The sequence below is a fragment of the Spermophilus citellus genome, assembly GCF_964194105.1.
Source record: "Spermophilus citellus genome assembly, chromosome: 1".
NCBI classification, from domain to species: Eukaryota; Metazoa; Chordata; class Mammalia; order Rodentia; family Sciuridae; genus Spermophilus; species Spermophilus citellus.
Window position 1 is genome coordinate 151,803,774 of NC_138182.1, and position 22,197 is coordinate 151,825,970.

The 22,197-nt window shown below is 42.4% G+C and overlaps 1 protein-coding gene across 5 annotated transcripts in view; it reads right to left on the reverse strand.

Moving 5' to 3' along the window:
- Positions 1–789: 789 nt before the first annotated feature.
- RUFY1 (RUN and FYVE domain containing 1) overlaps positions 790–22,197 on the reverse strand; it is a 57,021-nt gene continuing 35,613 nt past the window's right edge. For 4 of the 5 annotated variants that reach the window (XM_081282251.1, XM_081282253.1, XM_081282255.1 and 1 more), the window contains 10 exons: positions 22,086–22,187; positions 20,497–20,613; positions 18,163–18,330; positions 12,182–12,279; positions 9,499–9,618; positions 8,741–8,870; positions 7,614–7,708; positions 4,279–4,327; positions 2,430–2,507; positions 790–1,412 (listed from right to left, as the gene is read on the reverse strand). In XM_081282251.1, the coding sequence (XP_081138377.1) occupies positions 1,269–1,412; positions 2,430–2,507; positions 4,279–4,327; positions 7,614–7,708; positions 8,741–8,870; positions 9,499–9,618; positions 12,182–12,279; positions 18,163–18,330; positions 20,497–20,613; positions 22,086–22,187 (1,101 nt within the window). In that variant the 3' untranslated portion in view covers positions 790–1,268. The remainder of the gene's footprint in view (positions 1,413–2,429; positions 2,508–4,278; positions 4,328–7,613; positions 7,709–8,740; positions 8,871–9,498; positions 9,619–12,181; positions 12,280–18,162; positions 18,331–20,496; positions 20,614–22,085; positions 22,188–22,197) is intronic. The other variant, XM_081282252.1, reaches the window with a different exon arrangement.

Consider the following 22,197-nt stretch of genomic DNA (forward strand, 5'->3'; position numbering starts at 1 on the left):
ACTTTCTAAAGCTGGCCTTGAATTTGCTGTCCTGCCAGTCGTTGGAGTTGCTGTATTATAGGAGTGGGCCATTAGGCACAGTGTACTCACTGCTTTTTTTGGGGTGTGTGTGTGGGATACATTTTAGAGACAGGGTCTCACTGAGTTTGAGCCCCTTGCTTTTTTTTTTTTTTTTTTTGCTGAGGCTGGCTTTGAACTTTGAATCCTCCTGTGTTGGCCTCCCGAGCTGCTGGGATTACAGGTGTGTACCACCATGCCTGGCTTTCACACTGTTTATGAAATTAAAAAACAATGTGTGGCAGGTACTTTTTCCACAGGTTCTTCCATCTATCATTTATCCACTCCCATAAACAGATGGTCCCGATTTAAGATGGTTCAACTTGGGTCATTTTCAACTTTCACTGGTGTTGAAGTACCCCAAAACTAGAGTTTTCCAATAAATCACATGCTTTATATAAAACAGGCTTTGTGTTAGATGAGTGCTCAACTGTAAGCACATATTGCAGGCAGGCTATGATGTTTGACAGGTTAGGTATAGTATTTTGACTTATCTGGACATAGCCCCATTGTAAATTAAGCAGCACCTCTATAAATAAATGACTTGAGCTTTGATGACAAGCTTAAGGCCATAGCCCTAACTTGTGCAATGCCCACTCAAAAACATCTTCACCTAAAACCTTGCTCTCCTGGCTATGGACCTCATGGCTCAGAACCCTAAGAGCAAGCTGGAGGGCAGGGTGCCCCAGGCTTCTGTGCAGTTGACACAAACTTGCTTTTTGTACACACCAGGGAAAAATAAATGACTTTATTGCATGGCCAACAAGAGGTATTCACAAGGGCATGGAAGAGCAAATCTCTAAAGCAGACAAAGCATAAGGACAGATGCTTTGTGTTATAAAGCATTGCACAAATAAAAATTTTGGGGGAGGAGAAAAACTGATTGCACACTAGAGTACAACTGCTATAAAAAAGGATAAATTTGAGAAGTGAAAAATGACAGGGAAATCATGTTTACATATGGACCAAAGTCAGTGATGGAACAAAGCAGATGGAAGAGTTTCAGTCCAGCAGTTAGTTCATACTAGGTGCTCAACTGCCACTTGGCACACTGTCTTCTGGAGCAACAGCCACCAAGTGGAGATCTCATTCTCTGATTCTCTTGGGAAACAAACTTCCCAAGCCTCTGGTGTTCCCTGGAGACCCAGAGTTTGGCACTGTACCTGAGGCTGCCCTCCACGCTGAGGCTCTTGAAGGTGGCTGGCCAGGCCTCAGGATGCAGTGGATGAGCAGCGCTGCAGCAGCAATGTGTGGCAGTTGTCGCACACTCGAACTGGCTTTGGGTAGGAGGGCAGGGCCAACTCGTTGCTGGAGCAGGTGTTGCAGAATATGTGCCCACAGTTCCGGCAGTGGTGCTAGAGGACAGGAAAAAGGTAGTTACAGACTCCTAGGGAGATGTGATCTGCATACCCACCCTAATACATTGAGGTCCCTCCCCACAGTGACACTGTCTAGCAATCCCAGTGTTATGGAGATCTTGGGCATTCCAGAGTGGTGACCCAGTCAGCCTTCCTGGGGTGTGAGGGAGTCACTATAAAAACTGTTGCCATGCACCTCTTAGGTGCTTGGGCTCCTTGAGAATGTGACAAACACCAGGTGGGCAGAGTGGGCATCCTCTGCTCCTCCTGGCTCTACAGACTTGTTAGGCTAGATCCAGTCCTCGAATCAAAGCACTCACCTGGGGCCAGTCAGGCCTGCACTGTAGACAGACATGATTGAAAAGGCAGCCCCAAGAAGGGTAGCTCCAGCTCTGAACCTACTCTCCGGCACTGGCAAGAACTATGGCTTTTCCTTTCCCAAAGGATATTCATAGGAGCAGATGTGGACATGGAACCCAAAGGTGTGTGGACAGGGTTGGTAGTGGCAGTGGGACAGGACTTGCCCTTAAATTCCCAGTGTTGCTTTGTTTGCTTTTCCATACTCAGCTTGTCTCTGCCTAACTGGTTTTGCTGAGGCTGCTCAAGACCCCTTGTATTCTGGACCAAAGGTGGAGGGCCTAGATCTTGGAGGTGGCTATGCAAACAGGCAGATTTACCTGGGGCAAATGCCCCAGTGAGTTTTTGGTGACTTCCTGTGAATTCTGTTTTTGCCTAAATTGGCCAGACTTTGGTCCTGTTGCACACAGAAAATTTGCAATGGTGTACTTCCCTACAGCAGCTATGTCATGAAAAGGATGGGTGATGAGGGGCCTGTACTGGCCAGGGTCCCTAAAAGTGGGGGGAAGCCAGGTTGGACAGCCAGTTGCATAGATAACGTTGTGGGGAGGATTGCCCATTTGCAGATCAATGAGTGTGACCACATTCTAACACCCGGTTTGACAAGGAACTAGAGGAAAGGGGAATCTCAGTGGGTGACAACTCACCCCTACATACCTTCCTCCGGGAAATGGAGAACTCTTTTTCACACTGCTTACAGTGTGTTGCTTCGTCATCTTTCAGCCAAGTATGACCCTGAGGAGAAAGAAAACCCTGGAATTCCATTTTATGTCTTGGCCTCTGATGGGAGAGAAATCACCTGTGTTTGGCTGCATCCACTGTCCCTCCCTAATCACACCTGGTTTCCTTGTGAGGCATTGCTGCTTTCCTGCCAGATGTGGCCTCATACAAGCTGTAATGTAGGGAACTGCTATGACTGCAGTTGTCATTCATGTGTTCCAGATGGTGCCTGCCCTCTCAGCCTTCTGGTCTGCCTCCCATTGGGCCTTAAAAGATTCTCTAGCATCCTGTTACTCTGAGCCTCTCCCTTGCCCTTTCAATAAATCCCTTTGGCTGACATCACCAGAGTCAGTTTCTGGTGCTTGCTTCTCTTAAGCCCTTCCTGAGACACTATCCAGAGTAACTACCTGAACTAACAGAAGGAAAACGGGTAATGTCTGAGTGGGACCAGGACAACTGGTGACATGGGTCCCTGGGGAGATGTGCAGCATGTCCTCATGAATGCCCAACCCCCACCCTCAGCCCTGGGAAGCAGCTTAGCTCAGTTGTAGAGGAGGCATCTGGGGCTTTGAAAGATGAATTTTGGAGGACTTTCTCTGGGAAAACAGGACATGTCTTTTATTCAGCCTTAGGGACTGGGGTCAGAAATGATGCACTTTTCTGGCCCTTTAGTATCTGTTGGACATAAAAGCAGGCCCTTGGGGCTACCAAATGTGTGCCCAGGATACATCCCACCTCAAAAGAGCTCTAAGTGGCTCCAGGGTCCTGTTCTATGATTTTATCCTCCCTCTAAACAGTTAAACTGTCACTGCTGTACACTGCTACATATGGTGGGGGATATAAAGGCAGGTGTCTTATAGAAATTACAGCCAAGGAATTTTCAGTCTGTAAGGGAGGGTTGATTTTGTTTTGTTCCCTTGTGGTGGGGATGGAACTCAAGGCTTCATACACAATTGAGTGTTGTACCACTAAGCCACATCTCCAGCCCTCGGGACAAAGTAAACTTACGTTACAAAGAAGTTCATACTGCTGTTAGTTGCTGTGACAGTTTTTGCTTCTGACCTACTATTGTACATGAGAAGTCAGATACAGCAATGTTGAGAGTCTCTGTTCTGGACACACAAAGGGTGACAGATGGAGGAGGACTGCTTTGGCACTGCTGCCAAAGCAGAATGGAGTCAGAAAAGCTCCTGCAAACAGGGAGGCTGCCCTGCTTTGAATAGCCTGTGTTGGAGGCCACGCTGCAGAGCTGTCTGCCCTGGGAGTGATGGCAAGCCTAGAAAGTTTGCCTCTGCTCCCGTTCTCCACAGCTAGCACACACATGGATTCCCTGCTTGTTCCTGTTCTTAAGTGGTATGTTGCATTCTGCCTTCCCCAGAATTATCTAGAATCTTTCAGTTGTCCAGAAACAATTCAGGATTTGGTTTAAAGTTCCTGGAAGTGACATGGTGCTCTGCAGTGGGGCCTATATCATGATCTCTGGTTCTTAATCTGGGGGAAAAAAAATTCCAGCTTTCTTCCTTCTACATTTTCCTTCCTCTGGGGTACCTGTCATCTAGGCCTATTTTAAAGGTACAGCTGATGGCACAGGAACTGCAATCAGAAGATCTAGGTTCCAGCTCACACTTGTCCACTTGTCAGTCATTGCCACTGTCAAGTGACATGAAACTCTTGTCTCACCTCCACTGCCTCAACCACATTCTCATCCGATTGGGGTACACATAAATGCACATACTCATGGCAATGAGTAGTGATTCTTATGCTAATAACATTAATAATCTAATACCTTAAGTGCCTTATTTACTTCTTTTATGTCTTCCATCTTCAGCTTGGACCTGGAGGGCAAAAAAGAGATAATTTTGTAGCAATGAGAGGTTCTAGAATTTTAACAAAACTAACTGCAGTGACTGTGGGCTCTGTGAAAACACTAGGACTAAGAAGTGTCATCGCAGTCACCTCATCACACTGGCTTATGTGTAAATAAAATGAAACACTCTGAGGCTGAGCTTGGAATCAAATCTGGGCCAAGAACAGACTGTAGCCTGCAAGGATTTGAAGAGATTTTAAAGTGGTTCCAATCATTTAAAAATTGATAATGACCTCATAGAAGCCCAGGTTTCTGGCTTGGAACTGAGGATTTAATTCAAGGGCACTTAACCATTGAGCTATACCTTTGGCCTCCTTTTTTTTTTGTTTTTTTGTTTTTTTGTTTTTTAATTTTGAGACAGGAGGGCCGGGGATATAGCTTGGTTGGTAGATTGCTTGTCTAACATTAACAAGGCCCTGGATTCAATCCCCAGCACCCCCCACCCCTGACACACACCAAAAAAAAAAAAAAAAAAAAAATTGAGACAGGGTCTCCAAGTTGTCCAGGCCAGCCTTGAACTTGCAGTCCTCCTACTTTGGCCTCCCAAGTTGCTGGAATTACAGGCTTGTAAATGACCACACCTGGCTGGTCATTTGTTCTTGCTTCATTCATTCTCCACTCTGTTGTTAGGAATAATTATTTAGTTGTTCACATAAGAGACAGGACTGAACATGGTCTAAATTGGCAGAACTAAATCAAATAAAATCAAACTGCATTTGCAGTTTGGGGGAAGTCTGAGCCTTTCTTAAAAGCTGAGATCAATCTAAATTGACATTAGATTAGACTGTCAAAATGGCAGGTCTCTGGGGGAAACAGGCCAGATTGCTAAATGAGGGATTAGAAAATAGCATCAGGCATTCACTACTGATCCTGCAGACAGCTCCTTCCCTCCCCCTATTCAGTTGCAGAAATAGGCCAGCACGCTGACAGGATCAGAGACCAGAGACCGAGACCGTCTGGATGGACAGGCTTTGGCAAATTAGGTCATGATGGCAGTCTGAATTCTGGAAAACACAACTCAGGAAGCACCCAAATGTCGCCAAGATACAGGAACTTTCTTAGCTGGTAGTGGGGTCTGAGAACAGGTTTTTCCTCTTCTGGCACCTGGTACTGGCTTGCAGGAGGGAGAAAGGACAAGGGGAGACAGCATGATAGCAACTCCTTAGATGGTCCTGTCTGGGTTGCACGTGACTGACCTTGCAACAGCTATAGAACTCAGCTGTGAGCAGCATGGTGACTGGGACATTTCCAAGATAAAAGACCACTGACATTTTTGAGGTCTCTGGCTCATTAGAAGGGTAAATTCTAGCTGTGCCTTGAGTTTGTCTAGTGTGAGAGGACAGGTAGGAGGAAGCATAGTGCATGCTCCTGGCTGCAAACCCAAGTGGCCTGCTCTGGCCATCCCCAAGTTCCAAGTCTGCTTCTGGTGAGTGTTCCTGAGGTGCCTGAAGAACTGGCCTGTGATTGGAAAACAGGGATAGACATTTGGCTCTGCCATTTCTCAAGGAGCTGCCCCCAGTGGGGCAGAGGCCAGAGCAAGATGATTACCCAACCAGGTGAGAGCACTGCAGGACTTTCAGCCCCAGAAGATGGCAGGGATAAGGGTGGGAGGGGGCTAAGCAGCAGCCCTAAGCTTGTCTAAGCCCTCACAGTCGGTGGGTGAGGATGGAGAATAGGCAGCATCTTCATCTGCATGTAGGAATATACAGAATATGTTCCCATCAGACCTGTCTTTTATTTTTATTTTTTACTATACTGGTGAATAAAACCAAGGGCACTCTACTACTAAGTTACATTCCTATCCTCTTGTATTTTTTAAATTTTGAGATGAGGTCTTGCTAAGTTGCTGAAGCTGGCCTTGAACTTGTAATCCTGTTTCAGCCCCCTGAGCAGCTGGGAATACAAGTGTGTGCCACCATGCCTCTTATTTTTCTTAAAAAATGGAAGACTTTTGCTGGGCACATGCCTGTAATCCCAATGGCTTGGGAGGCTGAGATAGGAGGATTGTGAGTTCAAGGACAGCCTCAGCAATGGCGAGGTGCTAAGCAACTCAGTAAGACTCTTTGTCTCTAAATAAAATACAAAATAGGGCTGGGAATGTGGCTCAGTTGTTGAGTGCTCCTGAGTTCAATCCCTGGTACCAAAAAAAAAAAAAAAAAAAAGACTTTTTGACCTTTCCATACTGAGAAGAAAAAAATTCCAAGTTTGTTCACACCCACATGCAACATGAGTGTTTCTAGCTTATTCTAATTTTCGTTCCCATCCATGGACCTGTGATGGCCACATAACACCTCAGCCCAAGCTATGCTGGTTACCAGGCCCCTATCTCTATGGTCATGGCACTTGTGTTAAGTGATAGTCCAAGACTTTGGAGAGCAGAAAGTAAACTACTCAGGTCTCTGGGAGCTATGCAGAAAGAGGAACTTCCTCTGATAAGTGGTCCCATTGGGTACTATCTTGCCCCTGTGGGGGCCAGGCACACCCATGAGGTATATAATAGGACAGCAGAGGTAGGAGGTAGACTGACTCCTGATTTTTTTTTTTTAAGCCAGTTTGAGTTGGATTTCTATCACTTGCAACCAAGAGAGACTTAACCCATAAGAAGAAATAACTTATCTACCCACTCTTTGAAAATTGAATTATTGTAGAAATGGATAAGGTCTAAAATCTGCAGTGTGACCTATTTCCAGGGCCACGTGTGCAGAGCAATCTATCTAGACTGGGACACTGGGACACTGTGTAACCCTGTCAAGGCTACCAGGGTCTGTGCTTCAGAACCTGGCAGAAAAGAGCCTCTGGTGGATCCAAGTGTCAACTCCCAGAAAAGGCAGGTGGGCAGGGCTGGCCAGTGTGCTGGCTGCATGGCAGTCTTTCTTAAACCACCCCGTTCACTCTGACCTGACTGTAAGTTGACCCAGCATCATCCTCAGGACCTAGATGTTAAGTTTGTGAACATGAGTGTTCTGGTCAATAGAAAGGAATATTCACAATAAATTAATCAATAGCTGATTAAAATCCCCATAGTTGATATCAGGGCTTGATCCCCTAGAGGCCCGACTTCCTAGGAGGTCACCCTTGAAAGCACGCAGGCCTCCTGGATAGCCCTGCCTCCTTCTAACAACAGGAAATAGGTTTGGGTGAGGTGGGCAGACTGGACTTGTGTGATACTTCTAATGGAGAGGCTATAGCAAGCCTGCTAGACCCAGCCTCCAGCCCTGCACACCAGGGGAAGGTGGGGGAATCAGGATTCTTACTGGCTGAGGTGCAGTCCCATTTCCTGGAGGGCTTGTTCTTGCTCATCACAGACCTTCTGTAACTCTACCTTCTCCTCTTGGAGTTCTCGAAGCTCCTAAAATGGATAAGCCAGGTCTGATATAGAATCACATTGTCACTGCACACCACTTAAGATTTAGTAGCCAGATCAACAAGATGATCAGATTTTTTTTTTTTTTGGGTGCCTGGAGATTGTACCCAGGCTTTTGTGCTAAGTAAGTACTCCCCCACTGAGCTACACCAACAGCCCTTTTCACTTTATTTTGAGACAGGGTCTTGCTAAGTTGCCCAGGCTGGCTTTGAACTTGCATTCCCGCTGCCTCAGCCTCTGCAGTAGCTGAAATTACAGATGTGTGCCACCACATGTGGCTATATCAGAAAATCTTGCAAAAGCAAAATGTGGTTTGTTGCATTATTGTCATTTAAGACATTAGTGGATTATTTTTCACCCGCTTATTAAGAATGGGAAGCTGAAAAGTGAGTGCTATTGTAGGGGCTCTCAGCTGGGGACAGGGACATGGGACAGAGAATAACCACATTAAAAACAATTATCCTTACAAGGCAAGTAAGGCTTTGCCTGGGCTTCTATTAAAGACAGATATTTTTATTTGTTTATTTGATGGTGCTGGGTATTGAACCCAGGGCCTTGTGCATGCGAGGCAAGCACTCTACCAACTGAGGTATATCCCCAACCCAAGACAGATATTTTTAAAAGCAGCTATTTCAAAAAGTATATAGATGAGTCTTATACAAAACTATATGAAGGTGCTGGGTGCAGTGGTTATATACCTGTAATGCCAGCAGCTTGAGGCTGAGGTAGGAGAATACCAAGTTTGAGTCCACTTAAGACTGTATGAAAAGCTGTGTGAGGGAGGGAAGCTCAATGGGGGACACAGTCTAAGTTTATTTGGTTGGTGGCTTACTGACTTATGATTTGTTTGTACCTTTTCCTCAGATGCTTTGCTGGGTTAGGAACAGCAACAAACCCTGGAACAGGGCCTGGCTCCCACACAAAGGGCATATGGAGGAGTAGGCAGGATCATCTCTTTAGCAGAGGAGCATGGGGACTGCTGGATGCTCTTTTTCTCTCAAGGAAATTTCACCTTACCTTCTTTAATCCTTCTACTTGCTGTAGTTCTGTTCGGAGCAGAGAGGAGGTGTCTTTTTCATGCTGTAATTCTCGCTGAAGAGCTTGTCTTTGCTCTTTTTCTGATTTCAACTCTTTCTCTAGACTTGAACTGTTTTCCCAAAACAAAACCAGTTAGTCTCAATGGAGGTTTTTCATAGAAGATTCACAATTCACTCCACAGGGAAGGGAGAACCACCTGAATTTCCACAGGAGCATCTAAGCCCTTCAACAAGGTAGTGAATTCAGGTTTCCTTTTCCCTAAGGGTCACCTGCACTTTCATAAGGACTAGGAATGCTAGTATTCACACCACACGAGTGGATACTCTTCCTGAGATAGAGACCTGAGGGTCAAGAAAATTCAGTATTTATTCTGCTCATGATAGCCTATAGACAGCCAAGAATATGGGAGGAAGGAAGCAGAAGAAGGTGATCAAGGTCAGAGATGACATTCCACTTAAATCCTGACTCTTCTCTCTCACCAGTTGAGTAGTCCTGGGTGGGGTCCCTGGAATCTGCTTCTAATATCGTTTGTCACATGGGGAAGAGCTATGTCTTTTCTCTCATTATTGTTTTTTCACTTAGCATATATGATCTCATCCTAATCCTACGTTTGCTGGGGTAAACTCTGGGGTAGAACACTATTTGCTCCCAATTCTTCCTGGAGATGAGAAAAAAGATTGGAAGCCACCTTCCCAGTCCTCCCCAGCATGCTTCTGCCTACCACAGCTCTTTCCTACCATTGCTCGTGAAGTTGTGACAGCTGCAGCTGCAAGGCACTGACCCTCCCGCCGAGCTCCTGCTGCAGCTTGTGGCTCCGCTCCTCTGCCCCCTGTCTTGCCCTTTCAGAATGCTGTAACCTAGAGGCAAGCACACGCATGGACTCCATCTTTGTAAGAAAAGGGTCATCTCAGTTTAAGGTACAGTTATCACTGGCTTGAATATTTCCTTTTTTTTTTTTTTTTTTTTTTAAACGAGTCAGTCTTGCTATGTTACTCAGGCTGGTACTGAACTCTTGGGTTAATGCAGTCCTTCTGCCTTCTGAATAGTTTTTTTTTTTTTTCTCTCTCTCTGTGCATGTTAGTGTTACAGGGAATTGAGTTCAGGGCTTCGAGTATGCCAGGCAAGTGCCTTATCACTAAGCTACACCCCCAGCCCAGTGAATTTTTTCTTTTAAAACTTACAGTCTAACTGACTTGTGTGTGTATATGTAGAGTCTTAGCACCTGTATAGCAAGACATAGATACTCCACAACCAAGATACACAACACTTATATCACTCCAAAACCTTAGTTTTGTCCCACTGTAATCACACCCTCTCCCCATCCCAAACTTGTGGCAACCACTCATCTGTTCTGGGACACTATGGCATTACCTTTTTGAGAATGATATAAATAGAATTATACTTTATGGAACTTTTTAAGACTGGTTTCTTTCTCTTGGAACAATATCTTTGAGATCGACAAAATTTTTGTGTCAGTGATTTATTCCTTTTAATTGCTGAGTTATATTTCATTGTATAATTGTACCACAGTTTGTTTATCTACTCATCCAATGAAGGACACTGGGATTGGTTCTAGTTTTTGACAATTATGAATAGAGCTGCTGTAAATATTTGTGTAGTGGTTTTTGTATGGATATAAGTTTCATTTCTCTTTCGAATATGTCTAGGAGCACAATTGTTGGGTCATGTGATAAAGATATTTAGTTTTTTTTTGTGGGGGGCAGGTACTAGGGATTGAACTCAGGGGTACTCAACCACTGAGCCACATCCCCAGCCTTTTTTTTTGTATTTTATTTAGAGACAGGGTCTCACTGAGTTGCTTAGTGCCTTGCTCTTGGTGAGGCTGGCTTTGAACTTGAGATCCTCCTGCCTTAGCTTCCAGAGCCACTGGGATTACAGCTGTGAGCCACCGTGTGGCACAGATGTTTAGTCTGTTTTCCAAAGTGGTTGTGCCACTTTGTGTTCCCATTAATTATGTATGAGAATTCCAACTGCTCTGTGTCCTCATCAGCACTTGGTACTGTCATTAAAAAAAAAAAAAAAATTAGCTGGGTATGGTACTACTTTCTTATAGTCCTAGGTACTCAGGAGGCTGAGGTGGGAGGATCACTTAAGGACATTCTGGACAACATAGTGAGACCTGGTTTCAAAAAAGAAAAGAGAAAAAAACCCACAAAAAAACAACAAAAAACTAGCTGTTCTGATAGATATGTGGGATCTCATCATTTTACTGTTCATTTCTCTAATGGCTATTGATACTGAATATCTTTTCATGTACTTATGTTCTGTTCGTATGTCCTCTGGTGAATATCTGTTTAAAACTTTTGCCCATTTTTTTTTTTTTTTAGTTGTATTGGACACAATACCTTTATTTTATTTATTTATTTTTATGTGGTGCTGAGAATCGAACCCAGGGCCTTGCATGTGCTAAGTGAACATTCCACCACTGAGCCACAACCCCAGCCCCACTTCTGCCCATTTTTAAATCAGATTGTTTGCTTGAGTTTTTAAGAGTTCTTTATAAATTCTGGATACAAGTTCTTTGTCATATGTGATCTGTAAATTTTCTCCAAATTTACATCTCACCTTTTTATTCTCCTATGTCTTTCACAGAATGAAAGTTTAAAATTTTGATAGTCTAATTTATCAAGTTTTTCTCCTATGAATTATGCTTTTGCTATACCTGCAAAAAAGATCTCTTTACCTACCCTAACATTATGAAGATTTTTTAAGTTTTATTCTAAAAGTTTTTTTTTTTTTTTAAAGAGAGAGTGAGAGAGGGGAGAGAGAGAGAGAGAGAGAGAGAGAGAGAGAGAGAGAATTTTTAATATTTATTTTTTAGTTCTTGGCGGACACAACATCTTTGTTTGTATGTGGTGCTGAGGATTGAACCCGGGCCGCACACATGCCAGGCCTAAAAGTTTTATAGTTTTTAGTTTTACACTGAAATTTATGATCCATTTTCAGTAAACTGTTATAGACACATGAGGTGTAGACTGAGGTTCCTTGCTTTGTGTATGGGTATCCAATTGTTCCAATATCATTTACTGAAAAGACTCTCCCTTTGTAAAAACAAGTTAAGCATATTTGTGTGGTCTATTTTTGGAATTTACTGTGATCCATTGATGACTTGATATATAAATGTGAAATATCAAATATCAGCGAGAAGGCACTCATTATATGGTTCTAACCCCTGAGAGGACAATTTGATTTCAGAGTGACCAAAAGGCAGATTAACTGATTATGTGCTTAGGTCACACTGCTGCAACCAGTCCTCTTGTTGGGCAAGATTATGAGTCTAGAAAAGGGAAGTCACCTCAACTTGTCTGTACTCTTAAGAGGGACTATGAGTAGGTCTCTATGCCCCCAAAATGCCTAGCATGTTCTAGGGATGGACTGTCTGCTAGGGGAAGTGATTACCTTTCTTCCATTTGTTTCATGCTAGACATAACTTGATTTGTTTTTCCTTCATAAGATGTGATGGCTTCATTCTTCTGCTGTAAACTGCTCTCTGCATTCTAAAAAAGCAAGGAAAAGGGTTCACATTGCTGCCCACCTTTCCCCCTATGTCTGTTCCACATTATAAATAGGGTCTAAATGTTAACCTTGCATGTTTTAACACTTTCAAGAATACTGCATTAATTGCTGCTCTTCCCTAGATCCTTGGAAGACAAAGTAGGTCAAGGTTCTTAGCTCTGCTAACAGGAAGAAGAGCAAAGAGGGAGGTACTGAGATCTGCCCCTCCATAGCTAGAGCAGACTCAAGTGTTCCTGAGCTGTCCCCTGTGCCAGGAAAATCTGCCAATTCATCTGACACCTCCTCTCAGCTGTCTCAAGGGAGGCAATGATAGTCCCATTTCTCCCATTAAAAGAGGGATGCTTAGAAAGAGAAAGCAAGTAGCTGAAGGTTAGAGGGCACGTGAGGAGTGAGGCTGGGTTTACTCCCACATCTGTATGACTTTCTCAGTTCAGGCTTTTAATCACAACACATTACAAGTAACCAGGAGGGGGCACTCTTTTATGTTTACAAGTGACACCTTGAAAATAAAAGGACACAGACAGGCTGAAGAGACATTAGTCCTAATAAATTCCTGAATAACATCCAGCCTATACTCTCTGACCACCTACTCAGAAGGCTGAGGCAGGAGAATCCCAAGTTTGAGGCCAGCCTCAGCAACTTAGCAAGACCCAGTCTCATATTAAAATTTAAAAGGGCTGGGGACATGTAGCTCAGAGGCAAAATGCTCCAGGATTCAATCCCCAATACTACAATAAAACAAAACAAAATTAAAATAAAATAAACACTATGTGGTATTTTTTTTTTAAATTTTTTATTAATTATTGATAGACCTTTATTTGTTTATATGTGGTGCTGAGAATTGAAATCAGTGCCTCACGCATGCTAGGCAAGTGCTCTACCACTGAGCCACAACCCCAGCCCATTATGTGGTATTTCACTACACTGAAGACACATCATCATTTTTAAGAGCTGTGAAAAGAAAGAAAAAAAAAACCAAACAAACTGAAACACGACATGCCACTGACTGTAAGAAGCATCTTGATTTCAGGGATACCAAAATGTGAAAAATGTGCCTCTTGGATGATGAAGTACTTCTGTCAAATATGAGAGGCACAGTTAATTTTATTTTAGTGTGTGTATGGTGCTGGGGATAGACCCCCAGGGCCTCTTAGATTCTAGGCAAGTGCTCTACCACTAAGCTCTTCTCCTAGCCCCCTAGAGTAGTTCCTGTGGCTAATTTCAAACTTTAGTAAGTGTTTTTAATGAAATAAAGACAAAACAAACGAGCATCATTTCAAAAGTTGAAAATGAGTTATAGTGCAAACCTGCAAAATGAGAAAGCAGAATATAATGAAGGAGAGGGTAGTCTGTTTTTTCTCACAGCACGTTTTTTTTTCCCTTGGTACCAGATGGTTGAACCCAGGGGCATTAAACCACTGAGCCATCTCCCCAGCCTGCTTTATATTTTATTTAGAGACAGGGTCTCACTATGTTGCTCAGAGCCTCACTAAGTTGACTGAACCCAGTGTCTCACTCATGCTAGGCAAGTGAGCCACAACCCCAGCCCACTATGTGGTATTTCACTACACTGAAGACACATCATCATTTTAAGTGCTGTGGGGAAAAAAACAAAAAACAAAAAAACTGAAACATGTTATGCCACTGACTGTAAGAGGCATCTTGATTTCAGGGATGCCAAAATGTGAAAATGGCTGGCTTTGATCTCATAATCTGCCTGCCTCAGCCTCCTGAGCTGCTGGTTATTACAGGCTTGCGCCACCATGCCTGGCTCTCACAACAGACTGACATGAAATGTATGGGTATTCCCATACCAACAACCCATGCTGACAACAAATGGTATCCTACAGTTCAATTCAATTCTGATACTAATTATGCAGAGTTAGTGCCCACAGGTGGAAAAGTCAGTCCCAAAAGACTGCCCTTACTTCCAACACTAGTGGGTCCCATTGCTGATATCCACATTTAATTCTATTGATACTGTTGATGAGTATGAGAAGGTGCTATGGGCACACAGACAAGCATGCAGGAGAATGCTGTGTGAAGAAGACAGCAGAGATGGGGGTGATGCTTATCAAGAAAGGAATGCCAGGGTTGCCAGGAACCAGCAAAAGCTAAGAAAGGGAAATGGGAAAGATACTTCTTTACAGCTTCCAAAATACCAACTCTGCTGACACCCTGATCTTAGACCTCTAGTCTTCAGAATCCTGAAACAGGAAATTTCTCTTAAGCCATCAATTTTTGGTTCTTTGTTACAATACCCCTGGCAAACTAACACAATCTATTATCAAAACATACTGTAAAGCTATGGTTATTCAAACAATAATCAAACAGAACAGAAATGTCAGAGATAGCTGGGTGTAGTGAGTGGCCCATGCCAATCATCCCAGGGACTCAGGAGGTTAAGGCAAGAGGATCTCAAGTTCAAGGCCAGCCTGAGCAACTTACTGAGACCCTGTCTCAAAATAAAAAATAAAAAAGTATTTGGGGATATAGCTCAGTGGTAAACTGCCTCTGGGCTTAATCCCTAGTACTGAAGGGGGAAAAACTCTCCAAGAGGTATTTAATATTATCACGTGCCTCAAAATTAGGAATATGATGAATTCAACTGTGTACATTTGAAGCCTAAAGTGGAAAGGGTCTGAAGTGAAAATAAGTGGATACAATTTTAAGAGGAACAGAGAGTAACTTGGATCACAGTGCTGCCATAATAAAAGTCTAACATATGTGCAGTGACTCAGCAGATGGGTTATCGTTGCCAAAGCAGAAGCAACAAACCAGAAAGCTGGGGATCCTTGTTAGTTATGGCAAAGCAGTTAGTAAAACTATCACTCACCTAAACTTGGAAAACAGAGCACATGTCAACTCTGCTGGTGCTCCAGGAGAAGTGGCTGAGAAGAGCCAGAATCTTTTTTTTTTTTTTTTTTTAATTGTAGCTCTTTATTCTAATGTTTACACAGACTGCATTCACAAACCTCTACAGGGCATGTGAGGATTAGGGAGTAAAGCAAAGACTTTTTTTTTTTTTTTTTTTTTTAAAGAGAGAGTGAGAGAGGAGAGAGAGAGAGAATTTTTTAATATTTATTTTTTAGTTCTCGGCGGACACAACATCTTTGTTGGTATGTGGTGCTGAGGATCGAACGCGGGTCGCACGCATGCCAGGCGAGCGCGCTACCGCTTGAGCCACATCCCCAGCCCCCAGAATCTTAATATGTGTCGACTATCCTTGCTATCTGGGCAAGGTGTTGGGAATAGGGAAGAGCCCAAAGAGTTGAGGTTTGTAAAGAGAGATGCACAGGAATGCAGAGTCCAAAGGTAAACCCTCACAGGGTTTGTAAAGCCAGCTGTTCTGGACCTTACAATATATAAGACTAAAAACTGAGTAATAAAGGCTCTGTAAAACTTCTCACATGGAGCCAGGCACGGTGGCACATGCCTGTAATCCCAGCCACTCGGGAGGCTGAGGCAGTAGGATCCCGAGTTCAAAGCTAACCTCAGCAAAAGCGAGGTGCTAAGCAACTCAGTGAGACCCTGTCTCTAAATAAAATATAAAATAAGGCTGGGGATGTGGCTCAGTGGTGGAGTGCCCCTGAGTTCAATCCCCAGTATCTACCTCCATTGACCCCCCAAAAAAACTTCCCACACGGTACAGGGATACAGTTCAGTGGCAAATTACTTGCCTAGTATGCAGTTAGGCCCTGGTTTTAATTCCCAGCACTAAAACAAAATTCTCAAGCAGCAAAAATCAGATCAAATTTCGTTTTTCTCACACCTAGAAAACTATTGTTTTGGATTATCTGCTGTTAATAGGACGGAGAGAGAGACACACACACACAAAACAGACATTCATAGAGCAATGACATAGGTATGAGAACTGTATTCAATGAACTCTGCTCACTGACAGACCAGAGGTGATGAATGAGGCCACTGTACTGTCAAAGGAGCCATGAGTCTGGTCTGAAAATTTCTTGTGGCTGTTTGGTTCCTATTACAATTGCCATGCTGGAAAAGTGACACCAGCAAAAAGCTGGCCATCAAACCAGCTTTTTGTCTGTGGACATGGTCTCTTGACGACTCCTTGAATATTACTGAGGAAGATGGTGGACTTTAGCTAATATAGAATCTCTTTCAGAAGGCAGTACCATAGAAGCAAGAAGTGCTAAGAAACAGCCTACCGTTAGGTGCCACAGCCTTTACAGTTCCTGCCCAGAGGGCATAAGCAACTACTTATGGGCCAGCAACTGCCTAACATGTTTCCCTTTTCCAAATGGGTGCTTCTGTTGGATGCAGCTTTGTACCATCCTGTACTAATATGATAGGCTATTGTGAGAAACAACTGTCTTTCAGCTCCAGGGTACATGGGCTGTTGGAAAGTGCTAACCATTAGCCAGGGCCTACAGTTTTGGAGGAGGAACCAGATGGGGCTTCAATAGCAGTTCCTGTAGGGATGACTATCATACAGACAATTGTGTTTACCCACAAATATTCTCCCCTTTATCAGGCCTGTGGCCCAGGAAAGATGACTCTCTCAGAATCCCCTTGAAGCCAAGTGTGGCCTTGGTGACTAACTCTTTCCCATAGAACTGACTGGAAGTGATGTGTGCAACTTGTATCTCACTGCTAGACAGGAAATCCTTGGCCCTGGACTTTTGTTCTTCTCCACCCTTCTTATTGCAGGAACGGTAACAACTAGAGTAGCCTGGAAAGCTTAAGGTGCATTAGCCTAGGCCCCTGAATGACTGTGGAGAGTATATATGCTAGTCTAAAATGGTCACATTGGAACTCTTCTGTCACATAAATACAAACTTCCATATTTATAAGCTCTTCTATTTTAGAGTTTACTAAATTATTATAGTGGTTTTCCCCTAACACACAACACTAACTAAATTTATGTTTCTCTATGGCCTCAAAACAGAAGAAAACATGAAAAAAATTAAAATAGATCATTTGTAAAAAGGGTAAAATTATTTTACACCTTTATTATTTCATCTTACATAACAGTTTTTATTTATTTATTTATTTTTTGTGGTGCTGGGGATTGAACCTAGGGCCTTGTGCATATGAGGCAAGCACTCTATCAAGTGAGCTATCCCCAGCCCTTAACAGTTCCCCCCACCCCCAAAGGCAGAAGAAATTAGTTTTTTAGTACTGTCTGCTCTCACATTATCTGTGACATAGACATTACTGGAAGTGAGGGTCAAACTATGTCCATGGAAAGTGAAGTATGTCTATTTTGGCAATAAAATAGGAACCAGAACTTTTAAAAAAAAGCTTTAGGACACAGAATGGTACCCTTGTGGATGGCTTCTGGGAAAAACCTATATAATTTTTAGATGCTATTTTTGAAACTCTGATTGATTCTTTCTGGGACAGTTCCCTTTGATCACTCTGAAGTGACATAAGAGAAGTAAGCAACTAGCTGTGTGACCCAGAGGCTCAGCAAGAATAACTTCATGGCAAAGTTTGGAGAAGATAATACTAAATGCTATCTTTTAATTCCTTTCTCCATCTCTTAGTGCATACAATGAATCACTGAAATAGAAGTAAACAGCTAGGAGATACTGATAAAGTTTGGCTTGCATTAAAAAGATATCATGCTTTAGTTGTGCCAGCAGGGTTATGTGATTTAGCTGCTTAGTTCTTCCCTGTCATTTCCATTCTCCTCATTTCACAAGGACTGCTGTCAGACTCAAATAAAATAAATGTAGTAACACAAAAGGGCCAAGGACCAGGTCTGAAACATACTGGGCACTCACAGATATGTATATGCCCATTCTGCAGGAAGAATGATGTAAGACTGAAAGGCAGCACATGGAAAGCAGCAGGAAACCAGATTATGATATAGACCCAAAGCCAATTCCCACCTGAACTTTGTGAAACATCTGTAAGTTAATTGCTTTGACTTCTTCCAGCTGTTGGCGTAGGGCAACAAGTGTGTCCTGCTTCTCGTGGGTATCCTTTTCCAGTAGCTTCATGGCGATTTCCATTTCCATTTTCATTCCAATTTGTAACTCCAGCTCTTTTTCTAGTTCCTTTAAAGGATATTTACAAGAAAAATGCAATTAAAGTAGATAACAAAAATATATTTAACTGGGGTAGTATTTGGGAAATGACTAAAAGACAAATTACAAATCAGGTTTGAGAAAAGTCTGTCTGGAGGTTAAGTTTCTCCCCTTTTCCTCATCATATAATTAAATTTGGCTTTACATTAAATCAATAGAAAGCTGACTTGGCAATAAGAGCCTACGGTTCTAGCAACCAAGTTCTCCAAACCCAGAGAATTAGAATCCATAATCTAAAATGTGTCTTGTGCTTGCATGCTAGAAGGGATGTGATGTTGCAATGTTACAATCTCTGGAATGATTTCCTACTTTATGGCAAAAAATATACATCCATTTTGAAAATTTCTTTCTTTCTTCTTCTTCTTTTTTTTTTTTTTTTTTTTTTTTTTTTTGCTGAGGCTGGGATTGAACCTATTGCATGCTAACCATTTTGAAATGGTTCTTTTCATCCTGAATAACTTAGGCTACTTTGCCCCACATTCATTCAAGGAAGCAAATAAGTAAAGCTAGCTACAAATTGGGTTTAAAAAAAGCAACTGAAGTCCTAAAAAATAGAAAAATGTAATTTTAAACTATTCCAATAAAGCTAAATGAGGAAGGAGGGAAAAACTGGGCTTGATAGGGAATGTAGTGGCAAAAATTCCAGCAACTCTGGGAGGCTGAAGTAGGAGGATCTCAAGTTTAAGGCCAACCCCTGCAACTTAGCAAGATCCTGTCTCCAAAAAAAGAAAAGGGGTGGGGGGGGGAGTCAGGAATGTAGATCATTGGTGAAGTGCTGCTGGGTTTGATTCCCAGTACCAAAAAGAAGAAGAAAAATGTGTTTAATAAAGAACTTGCGCCACTGACAGATAGATAAATGGAAATAATAGCCTAAGAGTGTGGAGAGCACGGACTGAGAATGGAAGTGCCGAGTCTGAGACTGGGGTTGCTTGATGCTTGGTGCCTGGTAAAGTTTCTGTGCAAAGGTGCAGGATGCCTACCTGTTGTGGTAATGCCCTCCATGAGGAGGCTCTGCGCTAGAGTCTTATCAGCATCAACCTTGATCTCAGGCACACAATTCCTGGAATAGAGGAACTCTCTTGCTAGACAACCACAATGTTTCACCAAGCTCCCCTGCTCCTGAACCTACCCTCATAATAGTAACTTAAACAATGGACTTTCTTGAGAGCTACACAAAGCTGCATATTGCACATTGCAACTGTAGAATGTAACTGCACAATAAGTTGCATAATGTTGCCAACTCTGTAACTTTCATGAATACAAAGAATAATGCTTGCATAGTCTTCATCTGATAATGAGACATATATAAATAAAGATTGCTGGTGTAATTCTTTAGACCTGTTTCTCCATTAGAGAGCAGCGCTCCACATGACCCCAGCTTGTTATCTTCAAAATCTGAGTCTGTGAGTCTTTATTTTTCTTATCCCCCTTTGCCCCTCACTGGAACCTGCCAGACTGGCTGCACTGGTCATGGCATAAGAGAATGGTATTGTCAAAGAAATCGTGAGTCTAATCTCCTAGCAACCTCTAAAAAATGTTTATAAAATGGGAACAAAATATAAATGACAATGCAGAATTTCATTAGGATTTTTTAAAAAACTAACAACTTCTTTTTTTTTTTTTTTTTTATACCAGGGATTGAACTCAGGGACATCTGATCACTGAGTCACACCCCCAACCCTCAAACTAACCACTTCCTGTGAGTGGCATCAGGTTTTAGCACACACGTGAAAAGGGCTGGTTGTGTTGGTGCATGCCTGTAATTCCAGCGGCTCAGGAGGTTGAGGCAGGAGGATCACGAGCAAAAGCTCGTGAAACCCTGTCTCTAAATAAAATACAAAATAGGGGTGGGGATGTGGCTCAGAGATCAGGTGCCCTTGAGTTCAATCCCTGGTACCTGCCCTGGCAAAAAAAAAAAAAAAAAAAGTGTGTAGACAGAAGGGTTGGTTGGAGTCATGGCTCAGCTTGCCTAGCATGTGTGAAGCACTGGGTTTGATTCTCAGCACCACATATAAATAAATAAAATGAAGGTATTGTGTCCATCTACAACTTAAAAAAAAAAAAAGGAATAGAGAGATTTAACTTGGAGAGCTACAGAGAAATTCTTCCTAAGGATGCCCAATCTTGCATACTTACCAGTCGAACTTTCTTCTCCTCCTTTAGCTGCTTCCATACATCACTGTACATTTCATCTAGACCTTGCCGGGTCTGCTTGTAAGTCTCCAGCTCAACTTTGGTATCCTGTTTTGTTATCTATAGCAATCAAGAACACCAAGAGGAATGTTTTGCTTATGGAAAACAAAGTAGCTACAGAGTATTTAAACTTTGAAAATATGTAGGACAATTTCTGCTTTCTTAGCATGATAAAGGTGAAATCTATAAAGGTATTAGAATTTGAAGATAAAGAATGAGAGCAAGCCAATAGATTTTTTAAAAAGTTGGGCTCAAATAGCAAATTTATATTTAATTTTCTTTTTTTTTTTTAAAGAGAGAGTGAGAGAGGAGAGAGAGAGAGTGAGAGAGAATTTTTTTTAATATTTATTTTTTAGTTCTCGGCGGACACAACATCTTTGTTTGTATGTGGTGCTGAGGATCGAACCCGGGCCGCACGCATGCCAGGCGAGCGCGCTACCGCTTGAGCCACATCCCCAGCCCAATATATTTAATTTTCTTTAAAACAGTACAAGAGACCCTAGCAGGAAAGGCTTTTATCCAATCTATCATTCAGTATTTATTGACCTTTTTTTTTTTTTTTGCACTGGGTGGATTTAGTGGTGAATCTGATAGGGTTTCTACCCTTAAAATTGTCAGGTGAGACAGCTGCAAGCTGGCAATTTTACAAAATAATACGTGGATTCTATGATGGAGGATGTATAAAGAACTATGGGAATACAGGAGAAGGGTATAAGCCCATCTGTGGGTATCACGGATGGCATTACAGAAGACTCAGCATATGAGCAGAAGTTGAAGAATGAACAGAAATCTTGGCATAAAGGCCCATAAGGCTAGGAAGTCCAAGTGGTCCATGGGGCCTGAGAGTGACACTGGCAGGGACAGAAACAGAAACAGGAGGTACTTTCTGACATCAAAGGCACATTCTGAGAACTGAATCATTATTAAACTATAGTCAAGTTGGGTGTGTGATGCACATCTGTAATCCTGGAGGCTCGGGAGGTTGAGACAGGAGGATCGCGAGTTCAAAGGCAGTCTCAGTAAAAGCGAGGTGCTAAGCACCTCAGTAAGACCCTGTCTCTAAATAAAATACAAAATAGGGCTGGGGAAATGGCTCAGTGGTGGGGTGCCCCCAAGTTCAATTCCTGGTATCAAAAACAAAAAACTATAGTCAGCTCTCATACCTGCAGTCTCTGAATCAGTAGATTCGACCAATCACAAATTGGAAATATTTGAAAAAAAAAATTATTCTGTATTAAATATGTACAGACTCTTATTCCTTGTCATTATTCCCTAAATTATACAGGATAAAAACTACTCACATAGCGTTTATACTATATGAGGTATTATGAGTAATCTAGAGATTTAGTTATAATATCTGGGAGAATGTACATAGGCTATATGCAAATACTATATTGTTTTATATAATGGAACTTGGATTTTGATATCCTAGGGAGATGATCCTAGAACCAATCTCCCACAAACACCAAGAAAAGACTGACAATAGGTACATCTGAGTAACATGACACATAACTATAAGGTCAATTGCTTACCTCTACGCTCTTTTCACTTCTTTCACGAATTAATTCATTTTGTTCTCTTAATTGCTGCTGTTCTTCTTGAAGTGAACAAATCCGATCTGTTGCAGCTGACAGCTGATTAAGA